The sequence below is a fragment of the Meleagris gallopavo genome, chromosome 7, assembly GCF_000146605.3.
Source record: "Meleagris gallopavo isolate NT-WF06-2002-E0010 breed Aviagen turkey brand Nicholas breeding stock chromosome 7, Turkey_5.1, whole genome shotgun sequence".
NCBI classification, from domain to species: domain Eukaryota; kingdom Metazoa; phylum Chordata; class Aves; order Galliformes; family Phasianidae; genus Meleagris; species Meleagris gallopavo.
Genome location: NC_015017.2, coordinates 34352477 through 34373160, shown reverse-complemented (window position 1 = coordinate 34373160; position 20684 = coordinate 34352477). Strand labels below are relative to the sequence as shown.

Genomic DNA, 20684 nt, shown 5'->3' with positions numbered 1-20684 from the left:
AAAAGTTTAAATGATTCTAAATAATACTTTCTTTCCTTTAGCTGTCTCCGTAATGAGATACAGTGCATCATCGTTTGGATTTGCTGTAAGTAGAAATAAGAGTTAAATATTCTCTTCTTTTTTTTTTTCATGTGTTCTTTCTGAACACAAAGTACTTTTTTTGTAAGTTCATGGTAATGTACAAATTCAATGGTGGATTCGGAAGGGATAATGGAAATATTTTCATTTTAATTCTTTGGTGTCTGACTGCTAAGGCTGACACGGGAGTTAATATTTATATCTCATCATTGGTAGGAATTATCTACCAGATATGGTTAAACTTTGAGCAAAATTCTGAAGTTCCTTCTGAATTTTGCATGTCCTTTCTTTTGGAAGGCTAGGCTAAAACTACAGCAGACTTTGGGATGATACTTTCCTTCTCTAACTGTTGCCATGGTTCTCCTGATCAGTGGCAGAGCAAAAATTTCCTTATGACATGCACAGTGCCTGATTTCAAACACTTCAGCATTTACTTTCAAATTTGAAAGATTGACTCTTTAGAAAGTTTGACGTGAGTATGAAAGTTTTTATAGTGGCTCAAGCTTTTTTTTTTGAATTTTTTAGGTATCTAAAGTCATTTCTTTATTTGCTGGAAATACAAACATTCTCTGTCTTAAGAGTGAAATAGAGAAATATGAAATCTTGACAAAATGAGATTTTGACAAAGTTAAATGTTCTTTGCTTTGAAACAAAACTTCCTACTGAAGAAAATTCATGAATTTTCAGGGAAAAGAAATATTTGGCAGACATTTTCAAACATTTTTCTTTTAGAATCTTTGCATATGAATCATATTTGTATATTTTATCTTGTGGTGCCACGGTATCAATTTTTTTTTTTTTTAACTCCTCCACAGATCATGCATTACAAGTAGAAAGTTCTTAATCTCTTGATCGACTGGATGAGCTCTGAAGTGTATCATTGTGCAATAATACATGGCAAGATCAATTTAATGAATGTAAATCCTACTTTCATTAAAATGATTTATTTGAAGCTGCTTTGTGCCTGTGCAGCAGGATGGTAAATACGTTGTTGTTAGTATTTGTGGGCATGTTATTGGCCCACAAAACAATTGACTCTGTATCTCTTTCAGTTTGATGCTACCCTGGATGTTTTGTCATCAGCGATAGTTTTGTGGCGTTACAGCAACGCAGCTGCTGTACATTCTGCACACAGGGAGTACATGTAAGTACACTTAATTGCTTTTGGCTTTGATATAGGCCTGCAGAGCTTTGGCTGTCAAGCTGTGATGTTGAGGAAAAAAAACATTTTGTCATGTCAGCAAGTATTCATTCCTTATGCCCATTTACTGCTTGGACCCAAATACATACACTGTTCTGGAGCAGACTTCCCTATGTTTGTGATTTTTATTTTCCTTTTGGCCAATATAGGAATTGTTAGGACTTTGGGCTTTTTTCCTTGCAGCATCTATGTTAGAAGAATTGTATTTGCAATCTGTAATGGACTGTAAGTCTCTTATTTTGCCTATTTTCTCTGTATTCTTCTTGGGGTATTCATTCAAGATTGTTGTTTATACTATGTATGTGCCACCTTTAAAAACACTGTATATATGTCAAACCCCTTCTTTTTAAATGTAAATCTCTTTATCTTCTTTTGATATTATTAGAAGTTGAAGTTACAGAACACCTGATAAGACTGAGTTCCTATTAATGATTTGATAGCAGGGTGATATAATTTATTTGTGCTACTATACAAATTGAGACATAGACACACACACAGATCTCCTTTTTATTGCAGCACAACTATTGTCTTGGTAAATAAGAGTATTACCAGTATTTGCATGTCTTCTCTAGGGAGAAATGTATTTGTTTGAAAAGAAAGCATATTTAATGATTGCTTTTAGAATCCTATGGGAAAAAATAATCTTTAGATGGCAGCAGTGCATTGATCACAGTGGAGACTGTAATCTGTGTCATTTCATTGTGTAGCATTTTCACTGGTGATACATGTGGTACCTGAGAAGATCAGATTGACATTGGCTAAGGAATTGTTCTGGATAGTGCATAAAGACAGCTTCTACCTCCTGATCGTATTTCTAGTACTCTGAGATGCAAAACTGTAGTGCATTTATCTGCCCTGTTCTGGTTCTGCATTGCCACTGCTAGTAGTACCCAATCTGGCTTGTTTGAAGATAATTCCACTATCCTCAGGAATGGACTATCGTTATATTATATAAGGGGATGTGATAGTTTTTGTCCTGAAACACCTCTAACGAAGTCCCTTCCACAAAAAGGGACTGCCTGAATGACAGTGGGTTTTTATTACTGGTAGACTCAAGGGGAAAAAAAATACACAGAAGGAACTACAACTTGTCTTCATAATTCTTTGCTGTAAACTAAGAAAACTGTAAGCAGTATTTTTAAATTCATTAACAGCTTGGTCAGTGTTGTGAATCCCTTTCTGGCAGGATTCCATGCATAGTAGTTTGGAATAAATGGTCATAGAAAATTGATGTGGCATTGATTCATAAAAATAAATACAGAAATATGTGATCAAAATTAGCCTATCTACACAAATTTGGAGATCTTAGCAGACATTTCCTGAGCATCTTGCTCTTGTGGGCGTCCACAGAGATTCCTGTCAACATTTAATTAACATATTTTTGAAATCATCTTCTGCTGAGCAGTGAACATTGTTAAGTACTTTATAGGGAAAATAAATCCCAGTACAAAAGAAGAATCAACATATCCCTATGGCTAAGCCAACAAAGTGAACAAGCAAAATGGCAAACACATTTTCCTGCTTTTTATGCTCTTTTAAAATTTGCTTTCATATAATCCCTCTGCTTTACATAAAGCTAAATTAAGCCAATAAATTACTTGCCATGCCCTATAGTTGAAGACACCAAAGATTACATGGTGGGATACTGAGTTAAAGAATACAACTATATGCTGGAAATATTAATCACTGGGTAGGCAATCTGGTTATTGCTTAGTTTTTAGATTTGACAAGAGAATGATCATCTTATAGACAAGCAAAGATGATTTTATCTTAAGGCAGTTCCTACTGGGTCAAATTTTTGAGAGAGGCATATTTCTAGTTTCCTGTTGTGTTTAATCAATCTCTTGCTTGAAAGACCACATGCAATTAATTTTTCTCTCTGCTGGGAAAATGGCTCTTAACTTTTAAATAATTATTGTACCGTATGTGCCTATAACTACACCTGTTCTTTCACAATTCTTGTTTTATTTGTGCCAGGGAAAGCCATCTCTAAGACTCTTGGGCAGTTTGGTCATAATTTACGTAGGTGCTTGTGTCATGCTGTGCATTGTTCATGTTTCTGTGTGCCTAGCTGTACTTTGTCTTGCTGTAGAAGCCAAATGCCTGCATAGGACCCAGCATTTCTATAAACATTTCTGTATTTAGCAGAGTGAGGTGTGTACAGTTTTGCTCTTTATTTGGGGGTCTCTCTTTTTATTGATTTAAATAAATTTGTGTGTCTCCTAACGTACCTGAAAATAATTTGTATCCCAAATTCCTTGACAGGAGCCAAATTAAATTCCCAGTAAATTATTTGTTATACATTTATAAAAGAAATTATTTTATAAACTTGACAGAAGGAGGTTGATGCAGAATCTGCTGAAATCAGTGGAAAGCTTCTCACTGAAGGGTTAAGATAGATCCTGCCCTGTTAGGCTTTGTTGAGAGAGAATATGAACATACAGTGGAAAACAGAACCCTAGAAAAAGATATAGAGAATACAGCTTGACTCGTTCTTTATGATCAATTAAATGCTTACAATGAGATGTTAAGATATGAAAGAATATATTTTATTTAGCATAATCTTGCTACAATGTAGCCATATGGAAGTGAGAGATGTAGCATTTCATGAGCTGGTACTCAGAATGAGCAGTGGAAAACTGTGCTCTGTGCCAAGTTCTGTTAAGTCAAACTGATGCGTTACCATTTGACTTCAGGGGGATTGTAGTTCTGTAACTACCATAAAAATGTGCCCTGCTGAGTTTAACTTTTTTCTAGTTCATTTGATTTCTCTCCTTTCCTGGGGCAAGAGGCGAAGGTATTTTTTGGTGTACATGTGACCAGAGTTCTACAATGTACATCTTTGATAATTCTAATGGCATTTCACAAATGTAACCTAAAATATATTTTAACTTACCTTTGGGATTCACCCTGCTTTGAAATTCTTCGAAATTGGTGGTCCAAAGATATCAAGTTATAGACTATGCAAGTCTTCTGTTGATGGAGAATTTTTCTTAAGTTGTTGTGAAAAGATTTATCTGGTTAGCTTTAAGGTGTGTCTTAAGTTATGACTCATTTTCTTCTGCCTTATTTTTAAATATACTGAGTGGCTTTGAAGATACAGTGGATATTGACAAAGATCAGATATAAGCCACTATAAGCCATATGAGACATGTACTGTACTGTTGAATGGTAATGTTGAATTTCAACAAAAGATGAAAACTTATGACTGAATGTCCTTGTAATTCCCTGTTTTTTCTTTATAAGAGGAAAAACTGAGAGAAAGGAATAAACTCTGATACAGCTGATCAAAAATACAGTAGGATGACTACCTGCGCACTTCAGACAATTGTTTACCACTTAATGATGAGGACTTTTGTGCAGCACTCTGTCTGCAGACTTGCATCTGTAAGTTTTATTGTAGAGGGGCCGGGGTTGGCACCTCTGGAGATTGTTTCTTTTCAAAGCAAGGTCAGTAGAGCAGGTTGCTCAGGCCCATTTCTGGTTGGGATGTGAATATCTCCAGGGATGGAGGCTTAACAACCTCTCTGCATACTCTCTTTCAGATGAGTATTTCTTATATTTCAGTTTGTAACCACTGCCTCTTGTCCTGTCACTGGATGAGGGATCTCTGTGGATAAGTGTGCAGAAAATCTGTGCCAGGATAAAATTCTGAAGCCAGTCTTCTGTTTTATATTATTTAAATATTGAGCTGTCACTGAGCAATTCAAGATGCACCAGGAGATCTGAGCAGTGTAAATATATTCCTGAATATTCTGCCCTTTAGTTAATCTTCAATGACATAATAGCTTCTTGGGATGCTGAAGGAATTCTAGGTGTTGTTGGTGGTGGAGGAAATTTATTGAAACTGATGAGGTAGTAGCAGTTTTTCATATACATAAATAAACCCAGTGAATAGCTGTAAAGTCATTTCTTAATAGAAACCCAGGTCATTAGGGATCTGGAAAAATGTCTCACCAGAGCTGGCAATAGTAACAAGCTATACAGCCAAAGGTCAACTATTTGATCTGCTAAATTCAGGGATGAAGGACTTAAATTGAAGCAGTGGAACTGAGTGTGAGGAGGTGGTGAAAACTGCCACTAAAAAAATAAAAGACTGAGAAAACAGAATAACAAACTTAGGGCACATAGGCCTGTGAAAAGTCTGCAAAGGATGGAACTTTTAATGTATAGTTGGTGGGAAAAGTCTCAAACCTGTGAACAAAGGAAACATCTCCCGCTTGATTCTCCTCCTGTTCAGGAAATAGTGCTTTGCTCATTGTAAATTAATACAGTTGGCAGCCTCAGCTCAAATATTCTGTTCAAATGGAGTAATGTTCTTTGTAGGTTATAAGGCAGTAATGCTGCTGTGTCACAGAGCTGCAATTGCGTTTTGCTACAATGCGGTGCAGGGGCTGAGTTTCTGCTTATGCCCTCAGGACCCAACGCTCCTACGATTTTTTTGTGCTTTTTTTTTTCTTTGAAGCTTATATCTTTAGTGTTGCGAAGAATAACTCTGTGCAGCATATTTAGCATATTTTACACAGTGATTCTTGACAGCTACAGCTGATACTTATTATATATTATTTTGTACATGCTATCAAGTTAAATTCTCTATTTTCCCAAGAACCAATTTGTCAACATCTTTCTTAAGCCAGTGCCAGAGTAAATAAGAAACCTTACTCATAATGAGCACGCTGGATAAACCAAGAGCAAAAAACTGATGTTGTTTTCAATTTTTCCTTTATTGTGAAGTCCAGACTCCAGCTATTCTTACTTTTACTATTGTAATAAGAAAATAAAATTGTGTAGTGGGCAAATAATTCCCAATAAACTCATAGTTTATTAGGACATAATATGTAACAAACTCATGTATGCCTTTTATTCTTACATTGGTGAGTCTGTCATTCAAAATATTAACTTCAGAATTAAAAGAACAGGAATTAGATAGTCTCGTGTGTGTCAGACAAGGCTGCATATATCTGTCACACCTCTACCTGCTGCTGAGAAAGCTTTTTGCTGGGTGAAAATAGGCATTCTGTCTGCAGTGTAGCAGCATATTATTCTGGAGTGCTCTTTCTTTATGAGTAAGATGATGCTTCACTTGGAAGAGTAGGTGGCTTAAATTATCTCCGTTTCTGTATTTATTTTGCATGTTATTTCCCCACCTTATGCTAGATTTAAAAACAATGAATCAAGAATTGGGAATATTTTGCAGTTGTTGCAGCTTTGTTATCAGATGTTGTCTAAAAGCTTTACTATATGTTACTAACTTAACTTTAATCTCCATCCATTAACCTAAGCTAGATTTGATATTGTCAGAGTGCTAAACCTGTTGGCAAAGTGAAAAATGCCTGCCCTGAGGATTTGACTCTTAATAGGTTCTTAAATTAAGGTGAGAGTGAACCAGTATTCTCATCCATTTTTACATCCAGAAAAGCAGAGCTGTAAGAAATCCAAGCATTTCTACCTTAGTTTGAGCTACAGCTATAAGAAAAATATTCTATTTTTCCTCAGGGATGGTGTAAATAGGAAACTTGGCTCATTATGAGTATGCTAGATGCAACTATTAGAAAATCTTTCACAAACTTCACTGTCCTACCCATCTGCTCACTGTTAAAGGTGTACATCTTATTTTTATTCTGCATATGTTACACAACATATGCACACAGAGATATGTATGTCAGAGGACTTCTCTAGGAATTCTCACATACGGGCTACCATGAAGAGAAGGACAGAAAGGAATATGGGTAATCTGACCTTTCCAGGAATTGTGCACTGGTGTTGAAATTTAGGGCTGTGTAATGGTGTGACATGGGAGTTGGAATATTTAAAAGCACTTCATCAAACATATTAATGATAACAAAAGCCAGTTCAAAACACCTCATGACCACAAACTTACAAGGTACGAATCTTTTACCTTAAGCTTCCTTGGAACTACTCTGCCAATTATCTTTTCACAGAATATGCATCACAACCAGCTTTTGATTGTAAGTAGCCTTTTCAGGTAAATGGAGCAGTGCAGCTACCAGGCATGTCAGTGTTTCAAATACTGACATGGACCAGTAGATGTTTTTCTAGGAGATGGATACAACTTTGAACAGCTTTTCTGTAATAACCTTACATATTCTTAGGCCTTTGGAGAAGCCTAGTCAAGTGACCAGAAACACTTCCCAGTTGCTTAGTTACCTTCTTTTTGGAATTTAGGGTTAAGCAAACAGCAGTAATAGAATCATCTGTAAAGCTCTGTGCAGTAAGTAGACACCCGCTCTGAAAATACCTGAGGGATCTATCCTTTGCAGTAGTATTCCCTTTGTCAGCATGGGTATCATATGGATATAAATACTCTTTGGACATCTTTTTTCTTCTGCTCTCTAGTTTTTCATGCAATTCACTTTTGGAGGCCAGGGAAAATAAGTGTGTGAATGCTATCCCTCTTCAATTGCTAGGGAACAATGCTGAATGCCTTCTTTAAAGATCTGTCACATTGTCGAGTCCTGCAGAACTGTGTCTGTTGGTACCAGAGGTGGGCAGGTCAGTGTGTCTGGTGAGAAAATGTGAGTGAATGATAGTGAATTTGTGTAAAAACTTCTGTTAGATATAGGTGGGACACTGAGACTGTGAGCCTTTTCTTCCAAAGTATTTGAAACTTATTCTTCTGTCTTGATTATGTTCAGATGACATCACTTGATGATATTTACTTCAGGTCTGGTCAGGTAGCCTTAGTGAAGCTACACTGATAAAACAATATGGGTGTTTAGTCATGCACTATGGACATTGAGACATACCCTACTCTTGACCTCAAAGCTAAAAAGAGTTGGCAACTGTCTTTCATGAGAGGAAATGGCTGTCATACAGCCAGCCTGGGTCTGGCTCTACTTTCTTTTGCCTCACAGTAAGAGAACATACTGATGCAAATCGTTGCAGAGTGTACAGTTTATTGATACAAAACAAACAAACATAAGCAGCACAAAGCATTCAAGATTTTCAGTTTCAGCACTGTATTAAATTTTCATGTACATACTGGCTCCACTCTACAGGCTAGCTCTACTAAATGAGTACTGTCAATTTAGGTGGCTTTGAATGAAAATAATCCTGTCAATTCAGACCCAACAGTATCAGTCACATCTGAAAAAGCTATGGATAATTTTATCTGTGCTGTACATAAGAAAGAGATGCACAGATGGCAGAATCCAAACCAGTTAGGGACAAACCTCTGTGGCTGGAGGAAAAAACTCTTTTGTGATGGGTGAAAGGAATAGCTAAGTGATCCGGAAAAATGTCAAATGCATGGAGATAGCTATGAATCCAACTCTGCAGTTCTTGTCTAATTCTCTGCCACCATGAGTTGGTCCTCCTGGGGAGCGTGCATGTCTCTCCTGTCTGAGGGAGCAGAGTGCAGTTTGCAAAATACATGTTTGGCTATGCTTCAGTGTCCATTTTATAAGAGGAGTAATTTTTTTTTTTAAAGTGACACTGACCATTTCTAAATCATTTTTTTTTCTTCTGTAGCATGTAGACAAAGTATTACATCCAGATACAGTACTGGACACAAGTCTTAGAGGTGCTTTGGTAAGCTGTATTGTAAGGCTGCACCATTTCTTCATAAATCCATTAACTTGTAGTCAGGCAAAGAGTGAAGCAATTATAAATTTTGCTTTTATCCACTTTTATCCATTATCCTAGAAATGTGTACATTCATGCACACAGGCACCCACACACACAATTCTCACACACAGAATTTATACTAAATAAAAACTAGTGAATGTATATATTTATATATTCTAAAATCTGTTTCTATCAATGTGGCATCTGTAGACTTGGCAATGATTTTAGTGTAGCCAGATCCAAAATCTATTTAATTGATGAAAACCTTTCCTTTTACTTCAGTGGTAGTTGATTAGGCAGTATTTATATATATTGCCTAGTATTCACACACACACACACACGCACACACATGTTACGTGTGTATAATTGTGTACTGTATTGGAATTTGATAATCACTATAGAAAAATGAGTATCACAGAAATTCTCAAAAGGCTTTGATTTTCATCTTCAGAGGATTGTCGGAGTCTATGCTCACCTGCTTTAATAAGGCTACCAAGGAACCAGAAAATGGGACCCAAGAGATTTCAGGTTTTCTGGATTGTACAAATGCCTTTAGGCTTTTGTTGGTAGACTTTTAATAGATGGAGAATCAAATTATTTATGGAACTGTTGCTCTAGTGCATCTGCACGATTTTAATGGATGTACCTATTCTGCAGTGACTTGTGCAGTGGTTGAACTTGAGAGGGTGATGCAAGTTTTAAAAGGCCTGTAGCATTTTCAACATGAAATATGTCCCTGACATAGCTGAGTCTCAGACATAAACAACATTTCCCCTGTGTGCTCTGACAAAATAAGTTAGACCATGTTAAAATATTGTATATTTTTAAATACAAAATTGAGGAAAGTGCTTTCAATAATAATTCGTAATAATAGTTGAATCCCCTTTGGTTTGTTATCTTTGTTTTGTTTTGTTTTTATATTGAGGAAAAGAAATAGCTGTATTGCTGCTAACCTGGATTCTGGCTGTTAGAGGTGGATTGGAACACATGCAATGAACCCCTTTATTCCTATGTATTTTAAAGTGACTGTGCTCCCCCTTCACTCAGCAACAGGCAGGTGTAAACACTGAACAGCAGTAAGTGTGTATAGATTGGTGTCCAAGTCTTCATCAGTAACTAAACCTGATAATAAAAAAGCTGAACTGAAAACATGAAAACAAAACAAAACAAACAAACAAAAAAAACCCATTATAACTAATTGGACACACAAAAGAACTTAATATCCAGTAGCAAAGCATGACAAAGAAGCAGGAACCTCAAGACTTTTTTGCCTATATGTTACAATAACATTATTAGCCACTGTGGCTAATAATTGCTCTTTTTAGAGTAAGAACTTTTAATGAGCTTCGAGGCAGATTTTAGAGCCTTAGTCTTTGCAGTTCTGGATGTCACCCTAAGAAGAAGTATGGCTAGACCCGTCTCAGCTGTACTGCAAAATGGATAGCAAGGAAGAAATGTTAGGGACTGCTGTGTTGTTACTCTGATCTCATTTTTTTTTTTTTGAAATAATTGGCAGCAGAGCTGTGCTTAAGGCAAAGTGTGCAGCTTCCCTCCTCCCACTGGAACCCAGTGGTAGAGCCTTCCCCATCAGTGGCTGCTTACTGAAATGACCTCTGACTTTTTCCCATTGTATATTATTTGCCCTCTGACTTTTCGGAGTCCTCCTTGGCTACATCTGCCTTCCTCTACCTTGTTCCCATCAGCCAGAAACCATTGGTTTGCCACCCCTTTGGTAAACAAAGACTGAGTTTGTTTCTCTGAGTTCTCAACGATTTTGTCTACACTTAAATATTGGCCTGGCTACAAAAGGAATGATATATTTGGCTACTACAGTCAGAATATAAGAGCTGCCATAATGCAAATGTTAGAAGAAAGAAGCCTTATTCTGATTAAGCAGGCTGACTTCCTCTTATCTGGAATAAATGTGGTGTAGATTATTGCAAGCATCCAATTTATTCATGAATTCACAGAACATAATTTGTATTTGGGTATGGGAAGAAGGAATGAAAACAAGAATACCAGAAAAATGAAGAGGAAAAAAAATGCAACTAGACTCCAAAGATGATTTAATCTTTTCTCATTTGAACTCTGGGGGATTCATTAGTGGCTTTATTCATAGATTAAATCACATATTCGTCATAAAACTGATTTGTTCAGCTTTGCTGAAAAAACTCATATTGCTCCAGGGCTTAGAATTCTATGTTGCACTTACTGGCCTGCAGCACATTGTAACACTACGTTTCAGTTCCTTGGGAAGTAATAGTTTTCGCACTGCCTCTTCACTCAGAGGTGAAAACAGCCTCTGTAGATTTTAACATTTCCTTTTCTGTGGGCTGTTGGGACTTATTTCATGCAGAAAGACCTCAACAGAACCTGCAGAGGGAAAGATTTTGTTAATAAAGATTCGTGGGCTTATTGGGTAATTCAGCTTGAATGGGGCCTTCGAAGGTTTCTGGTCCAATCTCCTGCTCAAAGCAGTCAGCACTGACATCAGACTGAGTTGCTCAGAGCTTTACCCAATTGGGTCTTGAAGACTTTCAAGGATGGAGACTGCACAACCTCTGTAATCAACTCTCATGGTGGAAAGCAGTCCATTTCTTTTAGAAGAATGTATCACGGGAAGATTCTTAACAACCCAAAACCCTGATAGCTATAAAGTCTAACTTGAAGGATGCACACTGATTGGAAATATATGAATAAATTGAATGAGTGAATTACTGGAAAATGGATAACTTGCATGCATATTATACAATATATTTTAGTCTAAGTTACAAGAGTCGAGAAGGTTCAGGATGACTGGGGCACAACTGACTAAATCATTTGGGGATTGCTTTACTGGGAAACTGAGAAACTGTAAGAGCACCTGAGGCTATGAGAAGAGCTGCCTCTCTGTGTATCTATGTCTATAGAGAGACACATCCCACTAGAAATTCTTTCGTTATGGGAAAGTTTAACTTCCCAGATTTAACGTGGTAAAAATGTTACAGGAACATCCAGATGCAGGTCTCAGCTGAGGCTGTATGAAAGCATGGAGTCTTTCCCTCAGACTTTGTTCTGTGATCTACGGTTCTCACAAACTACACCTGCGAAATCCTCGTGAAGTAACACCTGGAGACAGGTCTTTTTTTTTCTATTTAAAATGTGATTGTTGCTATCTTACCAAGGAAAGCTTTTTCAACCTGAGCATGCTTGTGCATCCGAATGTTTGGTTGTGATTCTGAATGGAGTGCCATGCTGAGGTTACTGCTCAGTGAGCAGTTTCAGTGATGGGTCAATAGCAGTGCTAGAGAACTGTGCAGTTTTTACCACCAGCAACTCTTCCAGATGAACTAAGCCTATCAGTATAGACAACACCAAGGAATAGGCATTTCTGGCTTTGGCTGATTATTTTTTTAATTCCATATAGAATATATTTTCTTAAGTCCATAAATGATGTTAAGAAAAAGTATCTGAACCTGATCATTTCAGTTCTTGCTTTTTACATTAGATCCAAAATAACATCTTTAGTAGTAGGTATTATTGCTCAGTAAGGATGGAGGCTAGAATTTTAATATTGCATTTTTTATCACGTTAATAGAACTGAGAAGTAATTAGACTGCTGCTGGCAATCTTGTTTTATTCCACATGGTGTCATCACCTGGCAGGGATAATTTCAATGAATTTGAAGTGTGTTGGTAAAATTGGTTTCAGGATGTAACAGAAATACTACCAAGTATAAAATAAAATAGTTCTATCTGAGAGCTGCTAAGAGACTGTTAGCACATCCTTGCAGGCTGCATTTACGTTCATCACTAATTTTTTTGGAATCCTTAATTGTATTGCACTGCCTCTACTGAATATTAGAGCAGATTGACTTGAAAGAAAGAATTACCATGAGCTTCATGATGAACTCTCCTCATTGGTACGTTATCACTGTATTTCACTCGCTAGAAAGGTAGCAGGATGATAATTAGGAAGTGAAGCATCTTGCTGTGAGTATTTTATAGCTGTCAATTCGTATGAGGAAAACTCTTTTATGAGTAATCCTTGTGTAACTTACCTCAGATCCCTTTTGAGATAATATATAGCAAAGCCTGTCTCTGTGGGTACAATTTTAACTCTTTAATTATTTTTATCTGTTTATTATTATTATATTATTATTATTATTATTTTACAAAGTATTATAAATATAAGCACCTGGGAGTCTAAATTCACATTGGCTGCCACTAATGCAGAATAGTAACCCCCTTGGCTCAGGCAAAGAGTAGTTAGTGTGGCAAGAATTGTACAAAATTGCTCTGTTACGCTGAGAATTTACCACCATACACATTGGAATGAGTTTGGTCTTTAGTTCTTGACTGAAATGTTACAGAATTTTGTTCTTATCACTACTTGCAGAGAGTGGAAACAAATAATACCAAATGTAAGACAAAATTAAAGATAAATCTCTGCTTAAAAGACTGTTCTGCTGTGTCTGCAGATCCAAATGAATTGAATAGTTGGGCTTTCTTTTCTTTGGAAAAAGACAAGGGGAAAAAAGCAACTGAGGTGTCATCTGTATGTTGTGAAATACAGTTCCACTGATCTTCTCATTTTGGTTGCTGTGAGTGCATGTACCCAGGACTGGTGTTATTCAAAGTGGACTGTAGGTACATGTACGTGGGCTGTAGGTGGGTTGTTGTACTGGTACCATAATGAGTTGTAGTACAGCTTTCAGAAAAAGGGAATTGTCAGGTTGTAGCATGCCCATAATCAAGCTTTGTTTTGGAGACTTGGGTTTAGATGTTAGTAATGGGACAAGGACTAGGAGCAGTCAAAACTCAAAAGGTATACAAATTGTTTTAAAGTCCAAATAGTTAATTCTGAATTCCTGAGGCAGTAGTATGAGTGATTTATCAGTTTTATCTGTGACAAAGTTAGATTGAAAAGCTGACAAAATTGATGAATTCATTTTTTAATACAATGAATTATACTTCATATTGTCTTCAGGCTTTTCATATAGAAATACTGCATCAAAAACACGTCAAGAAATATGCTCTGCAGATCATCATCTGCTTCACAAAGACTTTGTGGTTTTACTGTTAAACCTTTAATATTAAATACTTTCTATTGATACTTAGTGATATAATTTTGATTATTCTTACATTCCCAGTGCTGATGAACTAAGAAAAAAACTTTAGATCTCTTCACCTTGTCCTTTCCACGTCGGTCTGTTGTTCTTTATGCTGCATTCTGAAAAATTCTAGAAAGCTCATTGTCTACAAAAATCCAGTCATGTTTTACCATTGTTTTAAAGTGCTTTGCCTACATTTTCTTTGTACTTCCTTCTGTTCAGAAGATTTTAGAAGAAATACTACATAGAAATGAAGGAAATTTCAGATTAATGCATTCTTCGTCAGATCTCTTCTGGTGCTGTCAAACCTATAGTGGTCAATTATTTTGTGTTGTAGAATATATATATAGAGAGAGAGATAAATTATATCTCTAATGATGTAGTAAAGATTTAGTGGGAAGACAACATATATTAACCTATGTAGAAATGCCTGTAAAATAAGTACGTGATTTAAAAGAATTTTTTCTTACATTGCTTTTTAAGTAAGAGTAAGGTATTGACTTACATTTGAAGAAGAAAGTTTCTTACATAGCTAATGCTGGTTTTCACAAAAAATGCATGCGTTGTTTTTTCTGCTTCGATTCAATATGGAACTTCTAATGTTTCAGGTTTTTAAAACCAAATAGGGAGGAACTTTAACTTCTAAGAAAACTGATAGGGAACTGTGGATCATGCTAAAAACTCCTTACAAGAGTGAATTTGCTGTGAGGTGATAGCCCTGAAGGAACATTTAGGTAATGGGACCTGATTCTGCAGTCATGAAAACTGGGAATAGCTGAGAGTTCTGGAAAGATCTGGCAATTGTGTGGGGGATCTACATCCTTGCTGGGCAGAATCACATTTTCCACCTGCTCATGCCACCCTGGTGCAGAGCTCAGCAGAGTGAGCAGAAGGTGGGCAGAAGCTGCGACGTGGAGAATCTGTAGGCAGGAAGGGCTGTGGGAACTAACACCCAGCTCACAGCTATGTGCTGTTGCTTTCCCCCATGTGTATAGAGACTGGCAGTCCCCAGGCTGGTGAGAGTCCTCTCCACACGGAATCACTGAGGCTGGAAAAGTCCTCTGAGATCACCTAGTCCAACACCGATAGATTTGTGGTAGGATAGAGTCAGCCTGATTGATACGTCTAGCAAGAACTTTTTGAATGTTTTTCTTGATAGGCAGCAGGCAGACTCTGTGAACACAGTTTCCAGTGGAAGATGGGAGGTGTAAGTGAGAGATACTGATGGCTTATCATACTTGGAGATCTGCTAATCAAGGGGGGCACTGGGCAGAGTGCCCTCATGCCTCAGGGGACCTGAAGAACAGTATTATATGGCAATTCCAAACATATGGTATCTGAAAAATATTACCTGTTTTTTTTTTCCAGTCAAACCAAATTTCTGTTTAGCACTTTGTCCATTAGTTTTATAGTTTCTTCTAAGTTGCCTTGAACTTGTTTAGAAATGGCAGTTTGCTCATCCAGTGAAATGAATGTTATTAACAAAACTGCATTTACCTGCAGCCTTGGCACTAACACCCTTCACTTGCAGCTGGAAACAGTTTATGTAGATACAAAACAGTTGTGTAATTGGTAGCAGACGGAAATTAACAAGCTAGTATGAAAGTTTTTGTTGTCTGATGGCTTGAAAAGAGCAAGGTTACAATCTATTTTCTTATCATGCATGATAGTTAAACTTCAGATTAATTTTTGGAGGCTTCTTATTTGGTTATATTTGTTATGATTTGCAGTTTAGGTAGAAATTATTCCTCTGGCAAAAAAAGTTAAAATAAATCGCTATGCAACATTTTGTTCTGGTGGCTTTGCAGGTAAATTGATACACTCCAGAGGACAAGAAACATATATTTGTGCACTTGAAGTACTTTGCCATTACTCATGAATTTTGCATGGCAGTGGATTCCAGAAGCCAACATGTAAAGGAGAAGCTAGGCTTGACTGAATGCTGAGTCAAGTCTCAGACTGTATTTCTCTCTGCTATTAATACTCTTGCCACCGTTATAATGTACTTTTTCTTTCTTTTGGCTATTTACAGCTAAGTATGGATAGAGGAGTTTTTCTAACACAGTAAAACTTACCTAGGAAATAATATAAGCAGCTCAAGATTGCTGAAGTTGTTATTTGTCTGCTGGCATAAGCAAAGATAGAAAATTGCAGTTAGAATTGTGTGGTGGAAGAGTTTACAAAGAAAGCACAAAGAGTCCAATGTAAGTGAGAGCTGAATCCAGGCACTGGTCAGGGCAAGCACTCATTCCCTGGACCCATTCAGCTTGTGCCAGCAAGGCTGCTGCCAAACCATTAGGAAGTTTGCTCATCTTCCCCAGAAGATGCTTACAGGGAATAGAAGATATGCCAATGCAAGGTGATGTTTCACTGTCTCCTCTTGCCTTGGTGTTAAAAAGAACATGTCAGCACAAAAAGTTTAATGTATTGTTCCCAACTCGAGGATTTGTGGTTATGTTGGTTTAAGCCTGCTGGGAATGATGGAACAGGTTTTCTATCAGCGTTGCTTTCAGATGAAATGTCAGCAATTCTTGCAGAAAGTGTTTGTGTCTTTTTTCTGCCTGTCATTGGCTCAGCAAATGGCCAACCTCTGTGAACTTGTTCTGTGCTCAAAGTACCTAACTCCTGCTTTTGTCCCAGGTGAGTGAGTAGGACTTTCAGTACCTGTTTATCTACTCCAAAATAAAATAATCATAACAGAATTGATCACGAAGGATGGTGAATTATAAACTCTCTAGGCTATAACAGTACTAAATATGTGAGAATTAATGTATAAAGGTGGTACTGAAAAATTTTCAGTTTGGCACTCATGGTCAAGACGCTCTGACAGGTCTCTCTGCAGCAATCCATTCAGATAAATTGAAACTGTAATTCTGTGAGAGGAATCAACAGCAGAACAGGAATCTGCTTGCAAATATGCAATGGGAAACTGAAAGCCTTCTGATTTTCCATTCTGCTTATTCCTCTTGAGAGATGAACTTTCCTCCCACACCTCTGGCCATTTACTGATCACCTCTAACCGCAGAGCTGTGCCTACCTAAAACAAATAACTGGTCTAGCACATACCATTCTGGTGCTGGGAAGGGTGCTGGCCTCTGCATTTTCTGTACTCTGGAGAAGGGCAGCTTCTTTATGAGGTCTTGCCAGCAGGACTATATGGATTGTCCACGGTGTGTTTTAGTGTTCCCTGTGTTGGGGAATAATAAAATCACCAGCTGCCCACCTTTACCACTGCTGTGACTTCTGACCTAGGCAGAGCAGTATCAGTCTAACTGCTGTCCCTAGGTTGAGTTTGATGTGAGCATTATGTGTGTTGCCAACCAGCAGATAACCTGATGTCTGAATTGTTAAAAATAGTAGCATGCTACTGGAATAGTTACGGGATCTGTAGACTGAGCTAACAGAGGTACCAAATGATGAATATCAAACAAAAGAAATATAAATTTTGAAGAAAAAAATTGTACATATAGAAATCACTTAAATGTTTAAGGTTTCAAGCATTAAAATTTCTTTCACTGGGCATGTAGTTTATAGTACTGTGCTATTTTCTAAGAGTTCTTATCTGAAAATCTATTACTAAACTGGCTATGCATATATCAATACTAACCAAAACTTTCTGTTATTGTGCCAGATCTTAGCAAAACACAAAAACAGACTGAGAGAAACAGACCTCTAGGGGAATGTGTGGTAAATCATCAGGAGCAGAAGAAGCATGGCCTTCTCAATCTGAAACATCTGTCTTTTCACACACAGACTGGATTTTAAGAGCTGGGAAGGATCGGGATGTTTCTTTTCATTCTGTTCTTTAATTCCAGCCTCTATCTTTACATACATAAGATTTTTTTACTGTTAAAATTTTGTTGTTTGTTATGCATCATCTGGAGTTTTCAACTCTCTCACTGCTATGTTCTTAACTTTTTTTTTCTAGAGCCTGTGTTATCTTGGGTGTCATATTCCTCCTATCATCTATATGTATTGTGATCAAAGCTATCCACGATCTTGCAAAGAAGGTTCTTCCAGAAGTGGTAAGGTGATTCATGTTCTTTGAAGTATTCACTTTTTCCCTCACACTGCCAGTGAGACAGAGAAAGGCCAATGTCTCCTTCTAGTTTTTAAAGGTTTTTATAGGCTTGACTCCACATTTTCTTCTCTACATCTACATCACAAGTCTTTCTCAGCATAATCATTTAAAACTTTTATACAAGACTACAGAAGTTCACTTAAAGTGAGGCAGTCTCTCTGGGAGTAATGGAAGTGGTGAAATTTTGATAGGAGAATCTTTCCACAGTTTAGTACTATTTCATTATTTTAATTTGGAAAAAAGCTTTTCTTTTCCCCAGCTCTTGCCTCCAATTCCAAAGCCATGTACAAGTAGCAAGAACAAAAGAGGTAAAGGGAGAATGCTGTGTGAAACAGCTGGCTTTTCAACCAGCTCACCATGGAGCATCATAAAGGGTTTTTCTCCTGCTCTCTTTGTGTTGGTTATGAAAGCTAGCCCCTACCTGGCCTACAGAGCAACTTTCCCCAGGAGCCCTAATCTCAGCTCTGCTCTGTCCTATCCTCCTTGCTTCCTTCCAGCAGCGGTTATTAACTTCCCTGAGCTCTATTCAACCAGATCAGCTGCTCACTGGAAGAGCCATTTGACAGTGGCTCCACTCCCAGAAGACTGTTCCTAAAGTGCCCCAAGAAAGTTAGGCTTAGATTTAGTTATTGTATGTACTACCTGACCTGGGCGTTTTGCATTCAGCCTTGAAGTACTGTCTATTTGTAAATGTGTAACTTTTACATCAGGGCTTCTTCCATATAAGAATCACTCTTCACATATAATTGCAACTCCTTACTTTTGTCCAAGAGATGGAGGCAGACCTGGGGGGAGAAAAAAAAAAGCCAAAATGAAATTTGAATCCATTACTGTGTTAGCAGTGCAGATGACCTAATGGGTGCTGTATTGTCATGGCAATATTTGAGAAATTTTTGTGTTTCTCAAAAGAACATAGTTTTCAGTGGCATAGTGAAATTTGAACAACCACAATTAGCATAGCTAAAGCCTGTGAATTAATGCATTATTGAATCGAAGCCAAATGCATTGTATGGCTGCAAGTGATTCGTGTTCTCTTTGCATTTCACTTTTCCTCTTTTCCACTCTTCATAATTTACTGCCTCCTCAGTTTTACCAGTGTAAACAGCACATGTAGTTATTCCCCAGCCTGGTTCTGTCAAAACGATCTAGGTTAACTTGAACACTTTTAGTAGTCATTTCTCCAACTCAACCAAAACATTGTGACAGAACTGGGTTAGGGAGTGAGCGTGGATGCCTGTGTGCCAGCAAAGCAGAAGGAAATCCTGGTAAGGGTCGGGGAAGACCCTACACTGATGGTCAGATAAAAGGCAACCTCTTAACTTAGCTATACCCAAACTGTGCATCTGGCTGCAGTTTGACTTATATTGAGTGAGAAAATGAAATCTAGGTATAAGAAGCAGAAGTACGCCAAGAAGGCTTGATGGTAGCATAGGTCAGATTAACTTGGATGGCTCAACCTAATTCATGGGGGGTAAATAAACATCCTAGTGTTTTCAGCAGTAGAAATAAAAGTTTAAAAGGTATGCCATCTTCCATCATTATAGGTATCATCTGTAGGTGAGGGCTCCCTTTCTTACATGGAAAGAAAAGTCTCTGAGACATGTTGTAATTTCTTTTTTAACTTTTAATTTTTGAAGTTTACGTAAAGCAGGAATAAAATTTGATATCTACAGAAAAGTGTCCACAAAGAGCAGGCAGGTCTTACTATGTTCCAAGTGTCCTGTAGGAATCATTTGCACAGATCTCATCTGTAGCAGACTACCTTGGATTCAGACTTTGGTGGCCTAAAAACTGTATTGAGTGGGTGGATTCTATTTACGTTTGACCCAGTATGAGGATAAATATTTTGTTCCTGTGACGTCAGGCTGTCTGACTCTCAAGTAATATCAGTTGTTGGAAAGATGTGCCTGGCAGGGCACAGACTATGGCTCACTAGTGGCAGGGTGAATGCCACATGCACACAGAAAGGGTTTTTCATACCTTTGATTTTGCCTGGAAAGTAGGTTGGAACAAGGAATGAAAAAAGCATGATATTTCTGTCCTTCATCTCTTAAATGACATGGCAAAGATTCTCTTCTCAAAGTCTTCCAGTATCTCTCACTGTGTGAAATTGATTCAGGTAAGAGTTTCATGATTCTTTGTAAACTAAGAGAACAGCATTATAACAAAGATATTACTGTGAGTAACAGCCAGTGAGGTATTAAATGTAAAGCTTACTATATTAAAAATACTTGAGGAAAAGAATGTCGTTCAATAGAAACCTGTTTGCTCTAGCCATGCCTGAGTCTGATAATGATTTTCTATTTGTGTAATGCTTCCTTAGTGCTCTCTATCTCAGTAAAAATAGTTGTTCTTCCCAGTTCTTTGGGTCTTTGCTGGTCAAAGATGTTTTTAGCTAACCTGCAGCCACTTAGGCAATGCCATTAGCTCAGAAGAGCGGAAATCTGGTCAAATGCAATCAGCCAGAGCATAAGTTTCTGCTTCTACTCTTTTATCTAGAGCGTTAGGGACACCAAACTCATACAAAAGAAGCATGAAGAGCTCCTTACTGGATTAAGATGACGGAGGTTACAGTGTCTCACATATGAGTCATAATTGCATGATGCTTTTGTATAGTTCGTCTGAAATAGTCTTTCTTGAAGCAA

At 37.4% G+C, this 20684-nt stretch overlaps 1 protein-coding gene across 1 annotated transcript; it reads left to right on the top strand.

The window, feature by feature from the left end:
* The first annotated feature begins 38 nt into the window (after positions 1 to 38).
* Positions 39 to 18007, top strand: LOC100539922 (transmembrane protein 163-like). The gene is made up of 3 exons (XM_019617339.1): positions 39 to 85; positions 1131 to 1222; positions 17887 to 18007. Exons 1-3 carry the CDS (start codon positions 53 to 55, stop codon positions 17990 to 17992), a joined length of 231 nt encoding a protein of 76 aa, XP_019472884.1. The 5' UTR covers positions 39 to 52; the 3' UTR covers positions 17993 to 18007.
* Positions 18008 to 20684: the final 2677 nt, after the last annotated feature.

Bases quoted from the DNA above. Each gene is read 5' to 3' on its own strand.
- LOC100539922 (XM_019617339.1), top strand. From the start codon at position 53: ATGAGATACAGTGCATCATCGTTTGGATTTGCT. The intron at 86-1,130 runs GTAAGTAGAAAT...TATCTCTTTCAG, and splicing joins CATCATCGTTTGGATTTGCT to TTTGATGCTACCCTGGATGT. The intron at 1,223-17,886 runs GTAAGTACACTT...TTTTTTTTCTAG, and splicing joins TCTGCACACAGGGAGTACAT to AGCCTGTGTTATCTTGGGTG.